Source organism: Impatiens glandulifera, chromosome 9 (assembly GCF_907164915.1).
Source record: "Impatiens glandulifera chromosome 9, dImpGla2.1, whole genome shotgun sequence".
NCBI lineage: Eukaryota > Viridiplantae > Streptophyta > Magnoliopsida > Ericales > Balsaminaceae > Impatiens > Impatiens glandulifera.
The window spans coordinates 32,223,514-32,245,029 of record NC_061870.1 but is presented as its reverse complement, the minus strand read 5'-3'; the positions used below and the strand labels follow the sequence as shown (position 1 = coordinate 32,245,029).

At 26.4% G+C, this 21,516-nt stretch overlaps 3 protein-coding genes across 3 annotated transcripts; all 3 read right to left on the bottom strand.

Moving 5' to 3' along the window:
* Positions 1-1,423: 1,423 nt before the first annotated feature.
* On the bottom strand, positions 1,424-3,501 carry LOC124916264 (serine carboxypeptidase-like). The gene is made up of 8 exons (XM_047456993.1): positions 3,218-3,501; positions 2,861-3,152; positions 2,611-2,760; positions 2,393-2,543; positions 2,162-2,253; positions 1,813-2,071; positions 1,597-1,737; positions 1,424-1,521 (listed from the first exon to the last, which is right to left on the bottom strand). Exons 1-8 carry the CDS (start codon positions 3,499-3,501, stop codon positions 1,424-1,426), a joined length of 1,467 nt encoding a protein of 488 aa, XP_047312949.1.
* Positions 3,502-7,752: 4,251 nt separating this feature from the next.
* Positions 7,753-9,772, bottom strand: LOC124916263 (serine carboxypeptidase-like). Its single transcript, XM_047456992.1, has 8 exons — positions 9,498-9,772; positions 9,138-9,429; positions 8,909-9,052; positions 8,689-8,839; positions 8,481-8,569; positions 8,141-8,399; positions 7,932-8,065; positions 7,753-7,857 (listed from the first exon to the last, which is right to left on the bottom strand). The coding sequence occupies exons 1-8, from the start codon at positions 9,770-9,772 to the stop codon at positions 7,753-7,755; spliced, it is 1,449 nt and encodes a 482-aa protein (XP_047312948.1).
* A 3,313-nt stretch (positions 9,773-13,085) lies between these two features.
* Positions 13,086-17,332, bottom strand: LOC124916262 (serine carboxypeptidase-like). Its single transcript, XM_047456991.1, has 9 exons — positions 17,046-17,332; positions 16,674-16,965; positions 16,420-16,563; positions 16,192-16,342; positions 15,966-16,081; positions 15,626-15,884; positions 15,408-15,541; positions 15,249-15,338; positions 13,086-13,223 (listed from the first exon to the last, which is right to left on the bottom strand). The coding sequence occupies exons 1-9, from the start codon at positions 17,330-17,332 to the stop codon at positions 13,086-13,088; spliced, it is 1,611 nt and encodes a 536-aa protein (XP_047312947.1).
* Between the last annotated feature and the right edge of the window lie 4,184 nt (positions 17,333-21,516).

The following is a 21,516-nucleotide window of genomic DNA, read 5'->3' as shown; positions in this document are numbered from 1 at the left end:
AATTCAATTAAATATATATAAAATAAACAAAATATATTTAAAATTTAATTAAATATATATAAAATATTGTATCTATGACCCTCTAACATTTTATTATAAAATAAACAAAATGAGAACAACATTTAAGTAATTTTGTTTTCACAAAAAAAAAAATTGTTATATATGATATTAATAATATGATGCATATCATAATATTAATAAATATTATTATTAATTTCCTTTTATCAATTAACTAATTATATTTAATTTATTAAGAGACCAAAGTCTCATGAGTCCACTTAAAACACCATGATTATACTATATACTTTCTTTATTATTTATAAATTTGTTTTCCTAAAAATTACTTAATAGAATGATTGAATCATATAGTATATATTATGGGTAATATTAACCTCAAATATTTTACAATATAATCAAAGAACCAAATTCTGTTTAAAGTTTAAATTATTTCGTTTTTAATAAATTAGGCTTAAATTCTAAATTTTGTCATATTAGGTTCGAACTATAATAATCTTAGTCATTTAAGAATTTTTTTTTAAAATAGATAAAATAATTGTATTGTTATTCTAATGTATCATATTTTTTATAACTAAGTTACCTAAGTAAAATAATATTTATATACGTTTTGAACGTATTATTTTTTAAACTAAGTGTTTTTTTAAAAAAAAAAAATTAAACGTTCTAATTTACCCTCAAAGTTTGCTTTCACTTTTTATTGTTTTTTTTAAATTATTCTCATATTTTAAGACTTGATCTAAGAGTCTCAACTTTCATTATTGGACTTTATTATTCATAGTTTGCAAATTAATATTTGCAGTAGAAAAGTAACAAATTAAGAAGAATATTCATACGTACATATGAATTAATCTGATCTCACTGAATCAATAGTCCGACTCTCTTTTGGAGCATCTCCAATGGCGTTTTTCGTTGATACTTGGGAACCACTTGCACCTTGCACCCCTGTAATAATTAAAACGAAACAATGTCATTTTATTTGTTTCATAGTTGTTTCGGTTAATTATATCTGATTTTATGTCTTTCAAATTTTAATTTTATATAGATTAATGACACAATGGAAACGTATACGCTAAGGGGAAAAAAGTACAAATAAATCATAAAGAAAATTGTATCAAAGTAATACTATCAAGTTGAGCCAAACCTCCATAGAAAAAATAATTAAATATAAACTTTAATCAAACATATTTTATTTTATTAAATTGAGCACAAAGGACTCCTTGATGTACCCTCAAATTTTGTTTTCACTGTCTATTATTTCTTTTTACATTATTATTATGTTTTAAGACTTTTACTATGAGTTTCAACTTTCATAATTGGACTTAAAAACTATATAGTTATTCATAATTTGCATATTAATATTTGCAATAGAATAGTAAGAAAGGACAATATTCATAAAAATTAATCTTTATCTCACTGAAGCATTAGTCTGGGTCCATTGTGTCCATCTTTTCAGCATTTCCAATGCCGTTTTGGGTTGATCCATAGGAACCATATGCCCAGCATCATTGACCATCATTGACCTGTTCGATCAATCACACAAATTATTCAAATTATATGTAATTATATATATAGTTTGATTTCTTACCTTAAGGAATGATAGAGGTCCATATTCTTTATGTTGTCCCTTCACAGAACCGTCGACTACATATGGAACTATGGAAGCTGCATTGAAATTTTTCTGACCCGACCATTTCATCGCATTAACCCACCTAGAGATCCCTAGAATATTTTTGTTGTTAGTTAATTAGTCTAATAAGAAATAAAGAAAGAAGAAAAGTTTTGATAAATGATTACCAAGCCAATTACAAACAATATCATATTCTCCTGCATATATCAAGATCTTAATTCCATTTTCAAGAAACGGAGGAATTCTCACTGCATGATTCCTCATTGTATCCTTAATCATCGCAAAATAAACATCAGGGCTCATAGATACAAACTTAATATTCCCAACTCCAAGGGCTCTTTTAACTGATTCCTCGTTTAACAGTTTTTCCATATACGAGAAATCATAGCAACGTTTACCCACACATTCCTTTCGAGTGTCGTAATACTGCAATATACACCACCAAAATTGTTACACTTACACAAAAGTAAATAAAGTAAATAAAATGTAACATTCATTCAATAATTCATTCCTTACATTTATAGAACCAATAGATCTCATTATACCACCATGTATGTGACCACATGAAATATGTGCATCAATACAACTATCCCTACCTCCTTCTCCTCCTCCTCCTGTTCCTATATTTGCATCTATTATTTTTTTTTAAACATGATCATGAAAATTGAAACAAGTTAATTAAACAGCATATATATAAACAAATCATAGAAAACATATACAAATAGTAAAAAAGAAAAAGATTAATACTGCATTTAGCTGCGTCTTTCTCGTAGGCTGGTATGAATCTGGCGACTTCACGGGCTTGAGATTCTGTGATCAGCTTCGCTCTTAAAGCATAATCTGGAAATGACTTGTATTGAACTACAGGGTCTGTAAATCCATTTCCAATAGCAAAACCCTGTATAAATAAATTAATAAATTATTAACAGATGATGAATTATGAACTGAAATTAATTAATTAATACCTTAAGGTTAATGGGAGCACCATCTCCGTTTCTGTTTCCACTGTGAATCCGAGAGTCTAAGACAGGAATATAGTGGTCGGCATATGATTCTCCGGTTATGTAGAAATCGTTCCTCAAATATTGAGGATGTTCTTTGACATATAAGAATGCCTTTTAACATATAATAATAATAATAATGATTTATATAAGATCGGTTTGGTTGTTTGATTGTTTGTATGGAATTGGAAGTTAGGTAAGAAATTAGATCGACCTGCAAGAAGTCATATAAGTCATTGCTAACACCCTCTTGATCGACACGAATATCAGATTTATCGGAACTGTAGCTGAAACCGGTGCCGGTGGGCTGGTCCACATAGATCATGTTAGAGACATGGTCCCAACCATAGTCATTCCAGACAAGAGAATTGTTGTTGGTTATATGGTAAGGCCCGTTTTCATAAAACGGAGCAATTGAACTGCTGTATCCGGGTCCTCCGGACAACCATATCACAACTGGGTCACTTCTCTTACTATTTCTCGACTCAAAGAAGTAGTAAAACATCCTGAACAAAACGAGAATTAATTAAACTGGATTTCTACCAATGTTTTTCAAAACAAATACGGGTACCTTGCATCTTTAGAGTGAGGAAGTCGATAATAGCCGGCGTAATGACCCAAATTCTGAATCGAAGGACCATGGACTGGGAGTCTGAATTGCTTTTCGACCAATGAGGACGACAGTACTGCATTGGGTAATCGGCCGAAAGAAGGCCTGCTGGAGTTGACGCCGGAACTGGGAAACAATTTGGAATTAATAACCTTTGATGTCCGCAAAGGAGAAGACGATGATGAAAGAATTGGACAGCAGAAGAAAAGCAGAGGAAATAGAATTAGACATGAAGAGAGCCCCATATTGATTTGCCTTGTATATATGTTTGGTTGGACTCCATTTTATAAGAAGATTTGCATGTGTGCTTTTTCATACGTACTATGGTTTTATTAGACGATTAATTATATACTAATCTTTTTTTTCATATTATTTGATTGATTATTCAAATTAAGAATATATAATTGTAATTTGTAATCAGTTTTCTTATGTTCAGATTCTATTTATTCTATATTATTTTGGAAGAGTAATGATAGAGAGCGGAAAAAAAATGACAACAAAGTTTAGGGAAATAATGTGTCATATCCTGAGTGGTTTGAAAATTTAATAGGAGAGAGAATTTTTAGATTTTCAAACCACTAAATAAATGACACATCATTTCCCTAGCTTTCTTGTCATTTTGATATTTGTTTTTATTTTTTTATTATTGTGATATTTTAATTACAATTATCACATTAAAAAGATAAAGTAGTGAAAATAATTTAAATAAAATGTCACACTTTTAGGCTGTAATCTCTATTAAAATAAAGAAGAAAGATTATGTTAAATTTTATATTGTAGCTTATTACAATTTATAATATTGTGATAATATTTTACATATATATTATCTTATATTCTAATATTCTTCATAAACTTAAGATAAAAAAACGCTTGAACAAATTGAGGTTGAAGATGAGATGTTGAAATGTTGATAATGTATTCTTCAAGCTTTAGAAACTCGTGAGTTTTATCCCGTTAGAGGATGAATGTGTGTTGACTATTAACTAACGAAGAGGTAAAATCTCATGGGCATTTAATGTTGGGGTGAAACAATTGCATAAATGAAAATTATATGAAGAAAATAGAACACATGGGCATAGAATGCTTGGGTGAAACAACCAAGGGTGGATTCAGAAGAAAAAAAAAATTCTTTGGGCTGGAAAAATTATTGGTATTACACTAATACGGGTAATCAAACCGTTCAACGAATACCCTTACTAAAATAAAATAAATATACAAAATCTAATAAAAGATAAGAATACTCGATTTAAAAAACAAATTTATAAATTTAAAACTATATAGTTGAAGAAAAAATAGGTTAATAAAACGTGAGAAATTAAATTAATTAGGCTATAAATAAGAAAAAACTAACTATATAAAAATATAAAAGTTTAATTTAGTGGATTTCAGCCTAGGTTTGAGAGAATATAAGAAAAAAAATACAAAACATGAAAATAAGAATAAAAATACAAAATTTTGGCAAAAACAGATTATCAAGTAAATAGACATTGGAGAAGACGATTAAAAAATATTAATGCATATAAATCGTTTTGGAAGAATAAAGAATATCAAATTATTTATTTAATATATTTTTATTGGTCTTAATCCAATCGCTTCTTTATTGCACACCCATCATTTCAGTAGGTTATTTAGTCAACACTCTGTCATCATTTCCTTAAGATGAGTTTCTTTTCAGGTGTTGTTTACAGGCGACACGGTGGATTTGTAGCCTATGGTAAAAACACTCCCATCATTTCAGTAGGTTATTTAGTCAACACTTTGCCATCATTTCCTTAAGATGAGTTTCTTTTCGGGTATTGTGTACGTTGCAGGCGATGGTGAGTTTGTAGCCTATATATTAGTAAATATAGCTTTGTCCAGTACTTTGGAGCTCAGCTGCATAAGAGTGGGGACAGGGTTTGATCACCTGACCACCCTTATACAACTGAGCTCCAAAGGCAACCGGATAAAGTTATATTTGTTAAATATATATATATATATATATATATATATATAATATTTTAAAATTTTTACCCTGGGTTATAACCCATCACCGTCCGCAATGTAGTTCCGCCCTTGAAAACAAGGGCTGAAAAGAAACTCATCCTAAGAAAATGATGGCAGTGTTGACTAAATAACTAGTAAATAAACGATTGGATTAAGACCAATAAAAATATGGACATTGATTACTGTGAAAAAACAACAACTAAAAATAAAACTTAAATATTATGATTATAAAAAAATAAGAACATTATCATAATTATTTGAAGGGAAAAAAATATTATAAAAATATAATAATAATTAATAAAACATTATTAAAACTCTTTCTCTTGAGGCACCAAAAGATTAGATTTTGTAGTTAAAAAACAAAATTTTAACTATGATACCATGTTAAAATAAAGAAGAAAAATTGTATTGAATTTTATATTATAAAGTTACATATCTTAGGTCTATATAGAAATTATTTTAAAGTTATAAGAAAACTAATATAATATAATATAATGATAATATCACAATTTATAATATTGTAACAATATCTTACATATATATTATCTTATATTTTAACCATCTCAATTCTATATACTTTTAAAAATATATATATATATATAATTTAACTCATTGATATAAACTATTTAACTTTGTTTAATTTGAACTGTTTAACTTTGTTTAATTTGAAATGCACCTCTACTTTTTCTTCATTTAGGCAAATAATAAGCAACATGTTACTCTTTTCAGATTTTAAAATGATTCACAAAATAAATAGATATGTAAATTATTTTTTGGATAAACATTTAATTAAGTTTAAAACATCTTATATTTGATTATGTTTTAATTTGATCCTTATACAATTATTTTTGTTTGAAATTATTTATTATACATTTATTTTGTTTAAAATTGCTTCTTATATATTTATTTTTGTTTGAATTTATATCAAAATATGCACACAAATCCCTTTTATAAGTGGCATATCCATTTACTATTTTTCTAAGTTCTACTACGGACAAAATTTTCACATTCATCTTGAGATAACTTATTCAACTCCATTTTTAAACGATAACGCGTCTATTATGTTCTATTTCTAGACAACGATATTACAGACTAAGTCACTACGAGATTATTACTCATTCGTCTCCTCCATATTTAAATATTGTATTTTTGTGTTGTGCCCTCAAAATAATTTCTAAATAATAAAGAATATTGATGTTGGATTGAGAGTAAGATGTTTGATAGTCGTATAGTTAAAATGTAAATAATATTATAGAAATTACAAAATATGATATCGTAATACAAAGTCTGTAATACACTTAAATCGACCGATTGTACAATATTTTATTTATATATATATATATATATATATATATATATATATATATATATATATATATATATATATATATATATATATATATATATATATATATATATATATATTAACAAATTTAATTATATTTGTTCGTTAAAATCAATTTACTCCCAGGAGTTTCAACATACTCAATTGTAAGAGAATATTTAGGCTTTCAAATTTTATTTGTATTATTTTGAAGGAGTGAAACAATATTATTGGAGATTCATGAAATCATATACACTAGGGAAAAATCCCTACAAGTAAATCATAAAGAAAATTTTGTCAAGTTGAGCCAACCCTCCTTAGACAAAAAGAACAATTAAATATGAACTTTTGTCAAACATTTATTTTGTTTTATTAAATTGAGTACATATAGGACTCCTTGATATACCCTCAAAGTTTGCTTTCACTTTTGATTATTTCTTTTTAAATTATTCTTATAGAGTCTCAACTTTCATGATTGGACTATATTATTCATAGTTTGCAAATTAATATTTGCAGTAGAAAAGTAACAAATTAAGAAGAATATTCATATATATATATATATATGAAATAATCTGGTCTCATTGAAACAATAGACCGGGTCTCTTGTGTCCATATTTCCAGCATCTCCAACGCGGCTTTTGGTTGATCCTTGGGGGCGATATGCTCCGCTGTAATAAATAAAACGAAACGACATCATTTATTTTTTTTCACAGCGGTTTCAGATCTTCTCACGATTTCATGGTTTTCAAATTTGAATTTTATTCTTTGAAGGAGAAACAATTTATTTTTTAGAGATTATTAACATCATCAAATGTATAAACTATATATGGACGAAAAGAAATACAAATAAATCATAAAGAAAATTTTGTAAAGATAATACTATCAAGTTGAGCCAAACCTACATAGAAAAAACAATTAAATATAAACTTTAAAATTGATCTATAAACTTTAATCAAACATTTATTTTATTTTATTAAATTGAGTACACAGACTCCTTGATATACTCTCAAAGTTTTTTTTTACTCTGTTATTTCTTTTTAAATTATTATTATGTTTTAAGACTCTTGCTTAGTAATTTCAACTTTCATAATAATTGGACTTAAAAGAATTATCTAGTTATTCATAGTTTTCTAATTAATATTTGCAATAGAATAGTAAGACAAAACAATATTCATAAAAATTAATCTTATCTCACAGAAGCAATAGTTCGGGTGCCTTGTGTCCATCTTTTCAGCATCTCTAATGCCGTTTTGGGTTGATCCATAGGAACCATATGACCCGCATCATGAACCTGATCCATCAATCACACAAATTATTCAAACATAACATGTAAATATGTAAAGAATAGATTGTTTGATTTCTTGCCTTGAGAAATGATAGAGGTCCATATTCATTAAGTTGTCCCTTCACAGCACCGTTGACTACATATGGAACCGTGGAAGAAACATTGAAATTTTTCTGACCCGACCATGTCATCGCATTAACCCACCTAGAGATCCCTAGAATATTTTTGTTGTTAGTTAATTAGTCTAATAAGAAATAAAGAAAGAAGAAAAGTTTTGATAAATGATTACCAAGCCAATTACAAACAATATCATATTCTCCTGCATATATCAAGACCTTAATTCCATTTTCGAGAAGCGGTGGAATTCTCACTGCATGATTCCTCATCTTATCCTTAATCATCGCAAAATAAACATCCGGGCTCATAGATACAAACTTAATATTCCCAACTCCAAGGGCTCTCTTAACCGATTCCTCATTTAACAGTTTTTCCAAATACGAGAAATCATAGCAATGTTTACCCACACATTCCTTTCGAGTGTCGAAATACTGCATTATGCACCACCAATATTGTTACAATTACACAAAAGTAAATAAAATGTAACATTCATTCTTTAATTCATTCCTTACATTCCTGTAACCAATATATTTCATTAGGACACCATGTATGTGACTACATGAAGTATGTGCATCAATACAACTATCTCTGCCTCCTTCTCCTGTTCCTATATTTGCATCTATTTTTTTTTTTTAAAACATGATCATGAAAATGAAACAAGTTAATTAAACAGCATCATAGAAAACATATACAAATAGTAAAAAAGAGAGAGATTAATACTGCATTTAGCTGCGTCTTTCTCGCAGGCTGGTATGAATCTGGCGACTTCACTGGCTTGAGATTGTGTGATCAGCTTCGCTCTTAAAGCATAATCTGGGAATGACTTGTATTGAACTACAGGGTCTATAAATCCATTTCCAATAGCTAAACCCTGTATAAATAAATAAATTAATTAATTATGAACTGAAATTGATCAATTAATTAATTAATTAATTAATACCTTAAGGTTAATGAGAGCTCCATCTCCGTTTATGTTTCCACTGTGAATCCGAGAGGCTAAGACAGGGATAAAGTGTCCGGCATATGATTCTCCAGTTATGTAGAAATCGTTCTTCAAATATTGAGGATGTTCTTTGAAGAATGCCTTTGACATATAATAATGATAATAACAATAATAATATATCAGTTTGATTGTTTTGAAATTAGATAATCTAAGAAATTAGACCGACCTGCAAGAAGTCATATAAGTCATTGCTAACACCCTCTTGATCGACACGAATATCAGATTTATCGGAACTATAGCTGAAACCAGTGCCGGTGGGCTGGTCCACATAGATCAAGTTCGAGACCTGGTCCCAACCATAGTCATTCCAGACAAGAGAATTGTTGTTGGTTATATGGTAAGGCCCGTTTTCATAAAACAGAGCAATTGAACCGCTGTATCCGGGTCCTCCGCTCAGCCATATCACAACTGGGTCACTTCCCTTATTCTTTCTAGACTCAAAGAAGTAGTAAAACATCCTAAACCACCCAACCCAATTAATTAAATTGAATTTCTACCATTTTTATAATAAAAAAAATACGAGTACCTTGCATCTTTAGAGTGAGGAAGTCGATAATAGCCGGCGTAATGACCCAAATTCTCAATCGAAGGATTACCATGGACTGGGAGTCTGAATTGTTTTTCGACCAATGAGGACGACGCTGCTGCATCGGGTAATCTGCCGGAAGAAGGGTCGCCGGAGCTGGGAAACAAGCTGGAATTATTAACCTTTGATGTACGCAAAGGAAAAGACGATGATAAAAGAATTGAACAGGAGAAGAAAAACAGAGGAAATAGAATTAGACATGAAGAGAGACCCATATTGATTTGCCTGTATATATGTTTGGTCTGGACTCCATTTTATATGAAGATTTGTATGTGTGTTTTTTTTGGAAATTTGATGTGCAGGTGTCCATTTTTATTTTTTTATACGTAATTGTCCCGCAATCTTCAGATGCAATTTTTTTTCGCGATTGTCGATTGCTTTTTCACTGGGGTTGCGTCTCGCGATTTGTGAACTTTTCACGTGGCATCCGATTGCATCTCGCAACTAGGGCTGCAAATGAGACAAGCCGCTCGTGAGCTACTCACGAGCTGCTTGGTCAAAGCTCGACTTGAGCTTGACTTTAATCGAGTTCGAGCCGAGCTCGAGCCGGCTCATTTAATATTCGAGCCGAACTCGAGCTCATATAATGTTTGCTCGATGGCTTGTCGAGCTTTTTCGAGCTTGATAATATAATATATTTTTTATTTTTTTTTAATATTAAAATTTAAAACAATATTTTTTCTCTTTCCTCCTCTCTTTTCAATATAATAGACCCAATTCATATTATTATATTATATTATTTAAAACAAAACTCTAATTTCAATCTACATAACTCTTCATCTTTTTTTTCTTCTCTCTCTTCCGTCTTCACAATTTCTTTTTCTTCATTGTCATTTCATCTTCTTCTTATCTTCTTATTCTTTTTCACCATTTCATATTCTTTTTCTTTTTCCGTCCTTACTATTTTTTCACTCATTGATAATAGGTTGATTCTATTTTTCATATTATCTTTCATCTACAATATTTCTCTCATTCATTCACGAGTCTTATATATAATTAAAATCTATCTATTTTTAGATCTACTATAGATAACTTTGATTTTCTTATGTATGATGAAGAAACTAATGCTTATAGGATGAATATAGAAAAATATTAATATTATATATATATATATATAAAAGTATGAAATTATATTAGAGGTAGGATAAATATAGAAACATTATTATATATAATGATTTTCAATTTATATCCGGGTTTATATAAAATGATTTTCAATTTATATTATGGTTGGATTAATAATAGAAAAAATGCTAAAATAAAGATATAATAATTAGTATATAATATCGAAGATAAAAATTGTTAATATATTATATACTTGAAAAAAATGTTAATATATTATATATAATAAAAATTAAAAAATATTAATATATTTTATATGTTATAAGAAGGGATAAAAAAATTATAGTATATATATTATATATAATATATTGAGAGGAAAAATGAATTTATAAGATTAATATTATATTATAATATATATATATATATATATAAAATTAGTAGATTCTAGTTATAAATAAATTTATAAATATTTTTTTTTTGGTAGTATTTACTTCTTAATAAATAAGTTAAATTTTAAATATTTTTTAATATGTATTTTTATAATAATTATTTTTAAACTTAAACATTTCATATTATTGACTGCGGGTAAGTACGTGTGTTATGCTGGAAGAACAGATTTAAAAAAATTAATATATTGAAATTTGAAATTTTATGTTTTAGAATTTTAATTAGTAATGGTGGTTGATGTTTTTAAAGTTTGGACTTTGAACCATTATTTTTTAAATTTTGAATATTTATGATTGTTTAATATTTTATTTTGAAATATAATGTTTAAATGTTGAATATGTATGAAAGTTTGATATTTTTATTTTGAGTTTGAAAATTTAATTTTAGTTCAAACTTTTCGAGTCGAGCCGAGCTTGTAGGTTAATAGTCGAGCTCGAGTTCGAGCTCAAATTTATAAACTCGTTCGAGCTCAAGTTCGAGTCGAGCTAATAAATACTAAATCAAGTCGAGTTCAAGCTGATTCGAGCTCGACTCGGCTCATTTGCAGCCCTACTCGCAACCGGCGGTTACGTCTCGCAACAAGGACAATTTCGTTAAAACATATGAAGTGGTCACTAGCGCATTTAAAATTATGCGTTGATCCCCAACTCATTTATCCCCTATTATGAGGGTCATTTCGTCAAATTTCCCTGTTTTTTTAGATTCAAATATGTTGAAATTAAGGATGGAAATTTGAAACCGCCCTGCGAAAACTAAACCGAATTGTCCCATTTGGGACGGTTTTTCCCTGAAACCAAACGGGGATAGGGCGTGGATGGTATTTGTGTTCCCCGCCCCAATCTCACCCTGTTTCTGCCCCGAATATTATAAATATAATTAAATATATTAAATCATAAATATATTTATTTATTCATTATATTTTTATAAGAATGGTAAGTTTATTTTTTTATAATAATATTAAATTTTAATATATTACAATATATATTATATTTAAAAATTCGTTTATATAATTTTATTGTATAATTTTATTATTATTTTTTAAAAATATTTTATTAATGGTGTCCCGCGGGATTCCCCGAAACCGAACAAAACCGAACGGGACGGGAATGGTATTAAAAGAATTCTCGAAATAAAAATAGGACAAAAATGGTAATACATTTCCCATCTCAAACCGCCCTATTACCATTCCTGACTGAAATCCTCTATCCCAGTTTTCATGTATCAATGTGTACGTTTAGAATACCAAATCTGTGAACAACATATTTGATTTTTTTTTTCATAAGTACTGTGATTTTATTAGATGATTATTCAGATACTAATCTTTTTTTTCCATATTATTTGACTGATTATTTAAAATAAGAATATATAATTGTAAATTTGTAATCATTTGTTTTTATGTTCAAATTCTATTTATTCTATATTATTTTGGAACTAATTACAATTTATGAACTTAAGAATTAATTTTTCTTTATTTTTTATTATTATGATATTTTAATTACAATTGTATATACACATTAAAAAGATTGAGGAGTGAAAATAATTTAAATAAAATATCACACTTTTAGGCTGTAATTTCAATTCTATATACTTCTATTAAAAAAAACTTTAATATAATCTAGATTGTTTAACTTGTAATTTACATCTAATCTTTTCATTGGCAAACAAAACAATATGAACATGTTCTCTACTCTTTCCAGATTTTAAAATGATTCCCAAAATAAATGGACTCGATCAATTATATATATATATATATATATATATATATATATATATATATATATATATATATATATATATATATATAAAGCAATAAGATATGGAAATGTTTTGTTATATATTTGTGCTGATGACCAGTTTGTTATCGCACGTGATTTAGAAAATAAAATAAACTCTCTGTATTTTTTTTTTAAATAGTTCATTTAATTAAAAATGTATTTAAGTACAACAATAAAAGTATAATATGAAAAAAAAATTATATACAAATTGAATACAATATTAGAATAACTAATTTATTCGGAGATCTTAAAAAAGCGCAATAAGATTTCCAAATGAATCCATTGGTTTTTCGGATCTAATCTCCGACATCGGCATGATAATGGCATTCTGAATAATCTTTAATGGCCTACTATAATTGTTAAAAGTTTTCTGATTTCTTTCAAACTAGATAGTACACCAGAAAATTATAAAGATAAAGACATATCTTCTAAGTCTTGCATTTTTACTCGTCTCAATCCATACCTCCCAATAGCCACTAACAGTTTTTGACATAACACATTGTATTCCAGTCAAATTACACAAAAGACTGTATATAATTACAACAACGTGACAATGTAAAAGTAATGAGAATTTGTCTCAACCTCTTTGTAATATCTACGACAACGACTCACAATAATCATTTTTTTTTTCATACATCTATTGTTAGTGAGAATTTCGTCGTAAATAACACTCCAACCAAAAAAGAAGATCTTGGTAGGCATCTTAGACTCCCATAAATTTTCCCAACACAGATCAATCAAGCTAACTTTATTGAACAAAGTGTAATAATGTTCCACAAAATAAATTCTTTGTTTTTCACCTAAACAAATAAATAGTTAAATCTAATATATGATGAAGTGAGGACATAATCAAAAGAAAAAAAAGATCACTTAAACATATATATTTGTATAACTATCTCACTTATACGTATGTACTTGTACAACTAGCTCACTTAGACGTATGTACTAATAAAAAATTATTTAAACATTAGTACTATCAAAAATTAGCTAATTTAGCATTTTTAATAAACTATAATTAATTTTTATTTTTTAATTTATATATTTATAATTAAATATTAATATATTTTCTCTCTTCTTCTTTTTCATTAATAAATTAATTCTATATTTTTATCCTTTTATAAAAAAAATTATTATTTTATATGAATATTTATTATTAATTATTTTAATTTTATTATATATATATATATAATATATATATATATATAAGCAATTATCATTAATTATTTTAACTTTATATTTTTTTTATTTTTTCTTATATTAACATTGATTATTAATTATTTAAAATTGTTTGATATCAATGATGGTATATAACAATGACTTATATTTCAACAATAAAAAAACTTTTAACACAAAAATAAAAGAATTAAGAATTGAATAATAATAACAAGTCATTCATCAAACATCAAATTTAATAAGAATAGTCCAGTTTGAAGAAAAAAATTTGATCTTTATTCTAATATTAATTTAGATGAAATAATGACCAGAAATATATTTTAGTTATTTATATATTAACAAATTTAATATATAAAAAATCTCTACAAGTAAATCATAAAAAAAAAAATTGTCAACTTAAGCCAAACCACCTTAGACAAAAAAGAAAAAGAAAAAGAAATCAATTAAATATAAACTTGAAAATTGATCTATAAACTTTTAATCAAAACATTTATTTTGTTTGATTAAATTGAGTACATAGAACTCCTTAAATACCCTCAAAGTTTGTTTTCACTTTTTATTATTTCTATTTAAATTATTCTTATATTTTAAGACTTGAACTAAGAGTCTCAACATTCATAATTGGACTTTATTATTCATAGAAAAGTAACAAATTAAGAAGAATATTCATATATATGAATTAATCTGATCTCACTGAAACAAGTGTCCCATGTTACCAGCATTTCCAACTTGGCTTTTTGCACCCCTATAATAAATAAAACGAAATGAGTCATTTATTTTTTTTCACAGTTGTTTTAGTTGTCACGATTTCATGGCTTTCAACTTTGAATTTTATTCTTTGAAGGAGTGAAACAATTTTTTTAGAGATTAATGACATCATGAAATGTATAAACTATGGAAGAAAAAAAAGTACAAATAAATCATAAAGAAAATTTTGTGAAGATAATACCTCCATAGAAAAAACAATTAAATATAATCTTTAAAATTGATTTATACTTTAATCAAACATTTATTTTATTAAATTGAGTACACAGGACTCCTTGATATACCCTCAGAGTTTGTTTTCACTCTCTATTATTTCTTTTTAAATTATTATTATATTGTAAGACTTTTATCTAGAGTTTCTACTTTCATAATTGGAATTAAAGAATTATTTAGTTATTCATAGATTGTAAATTAATATTTGTAATAGAATAGTAAAAAAAACAATATTTATAAAAAATAATTTTTATCTCACCGAAACCGAAGTCCCTTGTGTCCATCTTTTCAGCATCTTTAATGCCGCTTTGGGTTGATCCATAGGAACCATATGACCCGCTTTATAAAACTGATCGATCAATCACACAAATTATTCAAACATATAAATATATAAGGAATATATGGTTTGATTTCTTGCCTTGAGGAATGAAAGAGGTCCATATCTTTTAAGTCTTCCCTTCACAACACCATTGACTTCATATGGAACTTTGGAAGTAGCATTGAATTTGTTCTGACCCGACCATTTCATCGCTCGAACCCACCTAGAGATCCCTAGAATAATTTTCTTGTTAGTTAATAATTAGTTAGTCTAATAAGAAATATAAATAAATAAATAAAAAATTTATAATTGATTACCAATCCAATTACAAACAATATCATGTTCTCCTACATATAACAAGACCTTAATTCCTTTTTCAAGAAGTGGAGGAATTCTCACTGCATGATTCCTCATCCTATCCTTAATCATCGCAAAATTAACATCAGGGCTCAAAGATACAAACTTAATATTTCCAACTCCAAGGGCACTTTTAACCGATTCCTCGTTTAATAGGTTTTCCATATACGAGAAATCATAGCAAAGTTTACCCACACATTCCTTTCGAGTGTCGAAATACTGCATTATGCACCACCAATATTGTTATAATTACACACAAGTAAATAAAATGTAACATTCATTCATTAATTCATTACTTACATTCATAGAACCAATATATCTCAATAGAACACCATGTATGTGACTACAGGAAGTATGTGCATCAATACAACTATTTCTACCTTCTTCTCCTCCTCCTCCTGTTCCTATATTTGCATCTAATTTTTTTTTTTAAAACATGATCATGAAAATTGAAACAAGTTAAACAATATATATATAAACAGATCATAGAAAACATATACACATAGTAAAAAAGAGAGATTCATACTGCATTTAGCTGCGTCATTCTCGCAGGCTGGTATGAATCTGGCGACTTCACTGGCTTGAGATTGTGTGATCAGCTTCGCTCTTAAAGCATAATCTGGGATTGACTTGTATTGAACTACAGGGTCTGTAAATCCATTTCCAATAGCTAAACCCTGTATAAATAAATAAATAAATTATGAACTGAAATTGATCAATTAATTAATTAATTAATTAATTAATTAATTAATACCTTAAGGTTAATGAGAGCTCCATCTCCGTTTATGTTTCCACTTTGAATCCGAGAGGCTAAGACAGGGATATAGTGGCCGGCATATGATTCTCCGGTTATGTAGAAATCGTTCCTCAAATATTGAGGATGTTCAGCGAAGAATGCCTTTTTTTTTAACATATTAATAATAATAATAATAATAATGATTTATAAGATCAGTTTGGTTGTTTGTTTGTATGGATCGAATTGAAAGTTAGGTAAGAAATTAGACCGACCTGCAAGAAGTCATATAAGTCATTGCTAACACCTTCTTGATCGACACGAATATCAGATTTATCGGAACTGTAGCTGAAACCGGTGCCGGTGGGCTGGTCCACATAGATCATGTTTGAGACCTGGTCCCAACCATAGTCATTCCAGACAAGATAATTGTTGTTTGCTATCCGGAAAGGCCCGTTTTCATAAAACAGAGCAATTGAACTGCTGTATCCGGGTCCTCCGGACAACCATATCACAACTGGGTCCCTACTCTTATTCTTTCTCGACTCAAAGAAGTAGTAAAACATCCTGAACCACCCAACACAACCCAATTAATTAAACTAGATTTCTACCATTTTTTTAAAAATAAAAATAAAAAATACGAATACCTTGCATCTTTAGAGTGAGGAAGTTGATAATAGCCTGCGTAATGACCCAAATTCTCAATCGAAGGATTACCATGGACTGGGAGTCTGAATTGCTTTTCGACCAATGAGGACGACACTGCAGCATCGGGTAATCTGCCGGAAGAAGGCCTGCCGGAGTTGACGCCGGAACTGGGAAACAAATTGGAATTATTAACCTTTGATGTCCGCAAAGAAGAAGACGATGATGAAAGAATTGGACAGCAGAAGAAAAACAGAGGAAATAGAATTAGACATGAAGAGAGTCCCATATTGATTTGCCTGTATATATGTTTGGTCTGGTGGTCTGGACTCCATTTTATAAGAAGATTTGCATGTGTGTGTTTTTCAGGTTCATATAGGTTGAAATCATGTGAATCCTTTGCACCAATTTTCATGCATTAAGATGTAGCATTTTAACTTAATTGACTTTAAAAAATGAGGAGAGAATGATAGAATAGGTACATACAAAACTGGTACACATTACAACGATCTTAAGTGGTTCCAATATTATAACATTCAAAACTAGTTATATATGCATTTGCACGACCAATAATATAAAAACCCGTTAAAAAATATTACGGTAAAAATGTGATAGTGTTTTTAATTTTATTTTTAACCGTTTTAAGTTTATGTGGGTCAACCCACAATTCAACTCAAGTATTTATTACTCTCACATTGCATAACGATCTTTAAAATAATTGATTTAGTTTGATTCCTTAACTCAATTAGTTTGATCTCTAGAGTCCACTTCTTCCCCATACTACGGGTGAAAAGGAAAATGTAAAGACTACCATTAAAGTAGCCCAAACGAGACTTACTATATCCATATTAATTATGTCTTCTTTCTCTATAAATATGACGGAATTCATCTATTATTGTTCACTAATAATAGTAAAATCTATAGCGCAAAGTTAAAAGAGAATTTTGACCGATTAAAAACTATTGATGAACCACCGCATTCATCAAATTTTGTGTAAAATTTAAAATATAAAATGTTATTAGCTTAATTGGTTAAAGAATTAGACTTATTTTGTTAGGTTGCATGTTCGAATCATACCTATAACATTTTTAATTTTAATTTTAACCGTTTTAAATTTATGAGCGGGTCAACCCACAATCCAACCCAAATATTCATTTACTCTCACATATATATATTCAAATTAACCACAATTCTCGACCCGGCAATTCGGACACTTTAAAAATTAAACATCATTATATATAGGGAAAATTATCTGGGTGGCCCTCGAATTACTCCGATCGCTCACTTTTAGCTCTCAAATTAATTTTTAAAACAAATCGCCCCTTTAACTTTTAGAAAGGTCATCAATGACGTCAACTTTTTGGTTAAACATTACGGCTTAACTTAAAATATATTTTTTATATATATTATCTTTAATCTTATTTTTTATATCTATATATATAATTATTAAATCGTTTATATATAATATTATATATACATATATTTTATTATTAATTTTTATATTTATATAATTATTAAATCTCTTATATATATATTATTTACTTTTATATATATATATATATATATATAACAAAGTTTAAAAATAATTATATGTATTATCTCTAATCATTAATTATATATATATATAAAAATAAATTTATATAATTTATAGAATATATATTTTAAAAAATAATTTGAAAGGTTAAAAGTAACGGTAACCTTCTAACTACTCAATTATTTTAACACTCAAATTATTTTTTAAAATATATATTATATAAATATTATATATAAATTAATTAAAAATAATATATATAAAATATATATATATATATTTATTATATAAAATATTTTAAACTTTATTTTATATAGATATAGATAAAAATAAATAATATATATATATATATTATCTATATATTATATAAAAGATTTAATAATTATATAAATATAAAATTTAATAATATATATATAATATTATATATAACGATTTAATAATTGTATATATAAATATAAAATATAATATAAAATATAATATAAAATATAATATTAAATATAATATATAAAAAATATTATTTTAAGTTTAAGTTGTTAAGTTTAATTAAATAGTTCACGGAAGAGTGGGTGACTTTTATAAACGTTGAAATAGGCGATCTCTTTCAAAAATTAATTTAAAGAAAAAAAATGAACGAAAAAAATAATTAAAGGTCCCAAAATATAATTTGCCTTAGAGTAAACATAATAATAATAATAATAATAATAATAATAATAATAATAATAATAATAATAATAATAATAATGATGATGAGGAGAAAAAGAAAAGGGAACTTATTTTTTTTATGAAGTGGTACAACACCAAATCTGGGAATAACATTTTTTTTTTTTTCATACTGCTATGATTTAATAGACGATAAATCCGATACTAATCTTTTTTTTCATATTATTTGATTGATTATTTAAAATAAGAATATATAATTGTAAATTTGTAATCATTCTTTTTTATGTTCAAATTCTATTTATTCTATATTATTTTGGAATTAATTACAATTTATGAACTTAAGAATTAATTTTTCTTTATTTTTTATTATTATAATATTTTAATTACAATTGTATATACACGTTAAAAAAATTGAGTAGTGAAAATAATTTAAATAAAACGCCACACCTGTAATCTCAATTCTATATACTTTTATCAAAAACATTAATATAATCTGCTAGATTGTTTGACTGGTAACGTACATCTACTCTTTTCATTAAGGAAAACACTATGTTTCAGATTTTAAAATGATTCACAAAATAAATAGACTCGATTAATTATATATATAAAAAGCAATAAGATATGGAAATATTTTCTCATATATTTGTACTAAAGACCTGTTTGTTATCTCACATTATTTAGAAAATTCAATAAATTCTTTGTTTTTCTCATAAACAAATAAATAGTTAGATCTAATAGGTTGAACTGAGAATATAATCAAAATTATTGGTTTTTAATAAACATTTAATTAAGTTTGAACTAATTTTTTTTTATACATTATCATGTTTTGAATTGATCCTTATATATTTATTTTTGTTTGAAATTATCTATTATACATATATTTTTATTTGAAATTGTTTCTTGTACATTTTTTTAATTTTATATCCTAAATATCTATGTGTTCAAAATATGCACACAAATTCCTTTTATAAGTGGTATATTCATTTTTTTTCTAAGTTTTATTGCGGACAAAACTTTCACATTCATTTTGAGATAACTTATACAACTTCATTTTTAAATGATGACGAGATTGTTACTCATTCGTCTCCTCTATATTTAAATATTGTATTTTTGTGTTGTACCTCCAAAAATTACAAAATATGATATATTATAATACAAAACTCGTAATACGTTTAAATCGACCGACTATATAGTATTTACATCAAAAATGCGGTTATTCGGAGTGAGAATGAATGTAATTTGATTTGAAAATAAAATAATTTATTAGTCAAAATAAGTTATAATACAAATTTGATAAACAACCATCTATATATTTGAAATCTTAGACGATTAATAATTTTAAATAAGTTATCAAGAGGATTTAAATTTCAAAAAAAAAATAAAAATTGTTTATATTTGAAATTATGTTTTTATTGTGTATTACTCAAAAAAGTTTGACTATTTTAAATAAAATTAAATATATAATAAATAAATTCAAACAACATAATCTAATATATATATATATATATATATATATATATATATATATATTTAAAATTCAATTAAATATATATAAAATAAACAAAATATATTTAAAATTTAATTAAATATATATATAATGTTGTATCTAGCTATGACCCTCTAACATTTTATTATAAAATAAACAAAATGAGAACAACATTTAAGTAATTTTGTTTTCACCAAAAAAAAAATTGTTATATATGATATTAATAATATGATGCATATCATAATATTAATAAATATTATTATTAATTTCCTTTTATTAATTAACTAATTATATTTAATTTATTAAGAGACCAAAGTCTCATGAGTCCACTTAGAACACCATGATTATACTATATACTTTCTTTATTATTTATAAATTTGTTTTCCTAAAAATTACTTAATAGAATGATTGAATCATATAGTATATATTATGGGTAATATTAATAACCTCAAATATTTTACAATATAATCAAAGAACCAAATTCTGTTTAAAGTTTAAATTTATTTCGTTTTTAATGAATTAGACTTAAATTTTAAATTTTGTCATTTCGAACTATAACAATCTTAGTCATTTAAAAAAATAAATTAAAATAAATAAAATAATTGTATTGTTATTCTAATGTATCATATTTTTTTTTAACTAAGTGGTAACGTTAAGTAAAATAATATTTATATACGTTTTGAAGTATTATTTTAAAATTAAATGTTTTTTAAAAAAAAATATTACACGTTCTAATTTACCCTCAAAGTTTGCTTTCACTTTTTATTGTTTTTTTTAAATTATTCTCATATTTTAA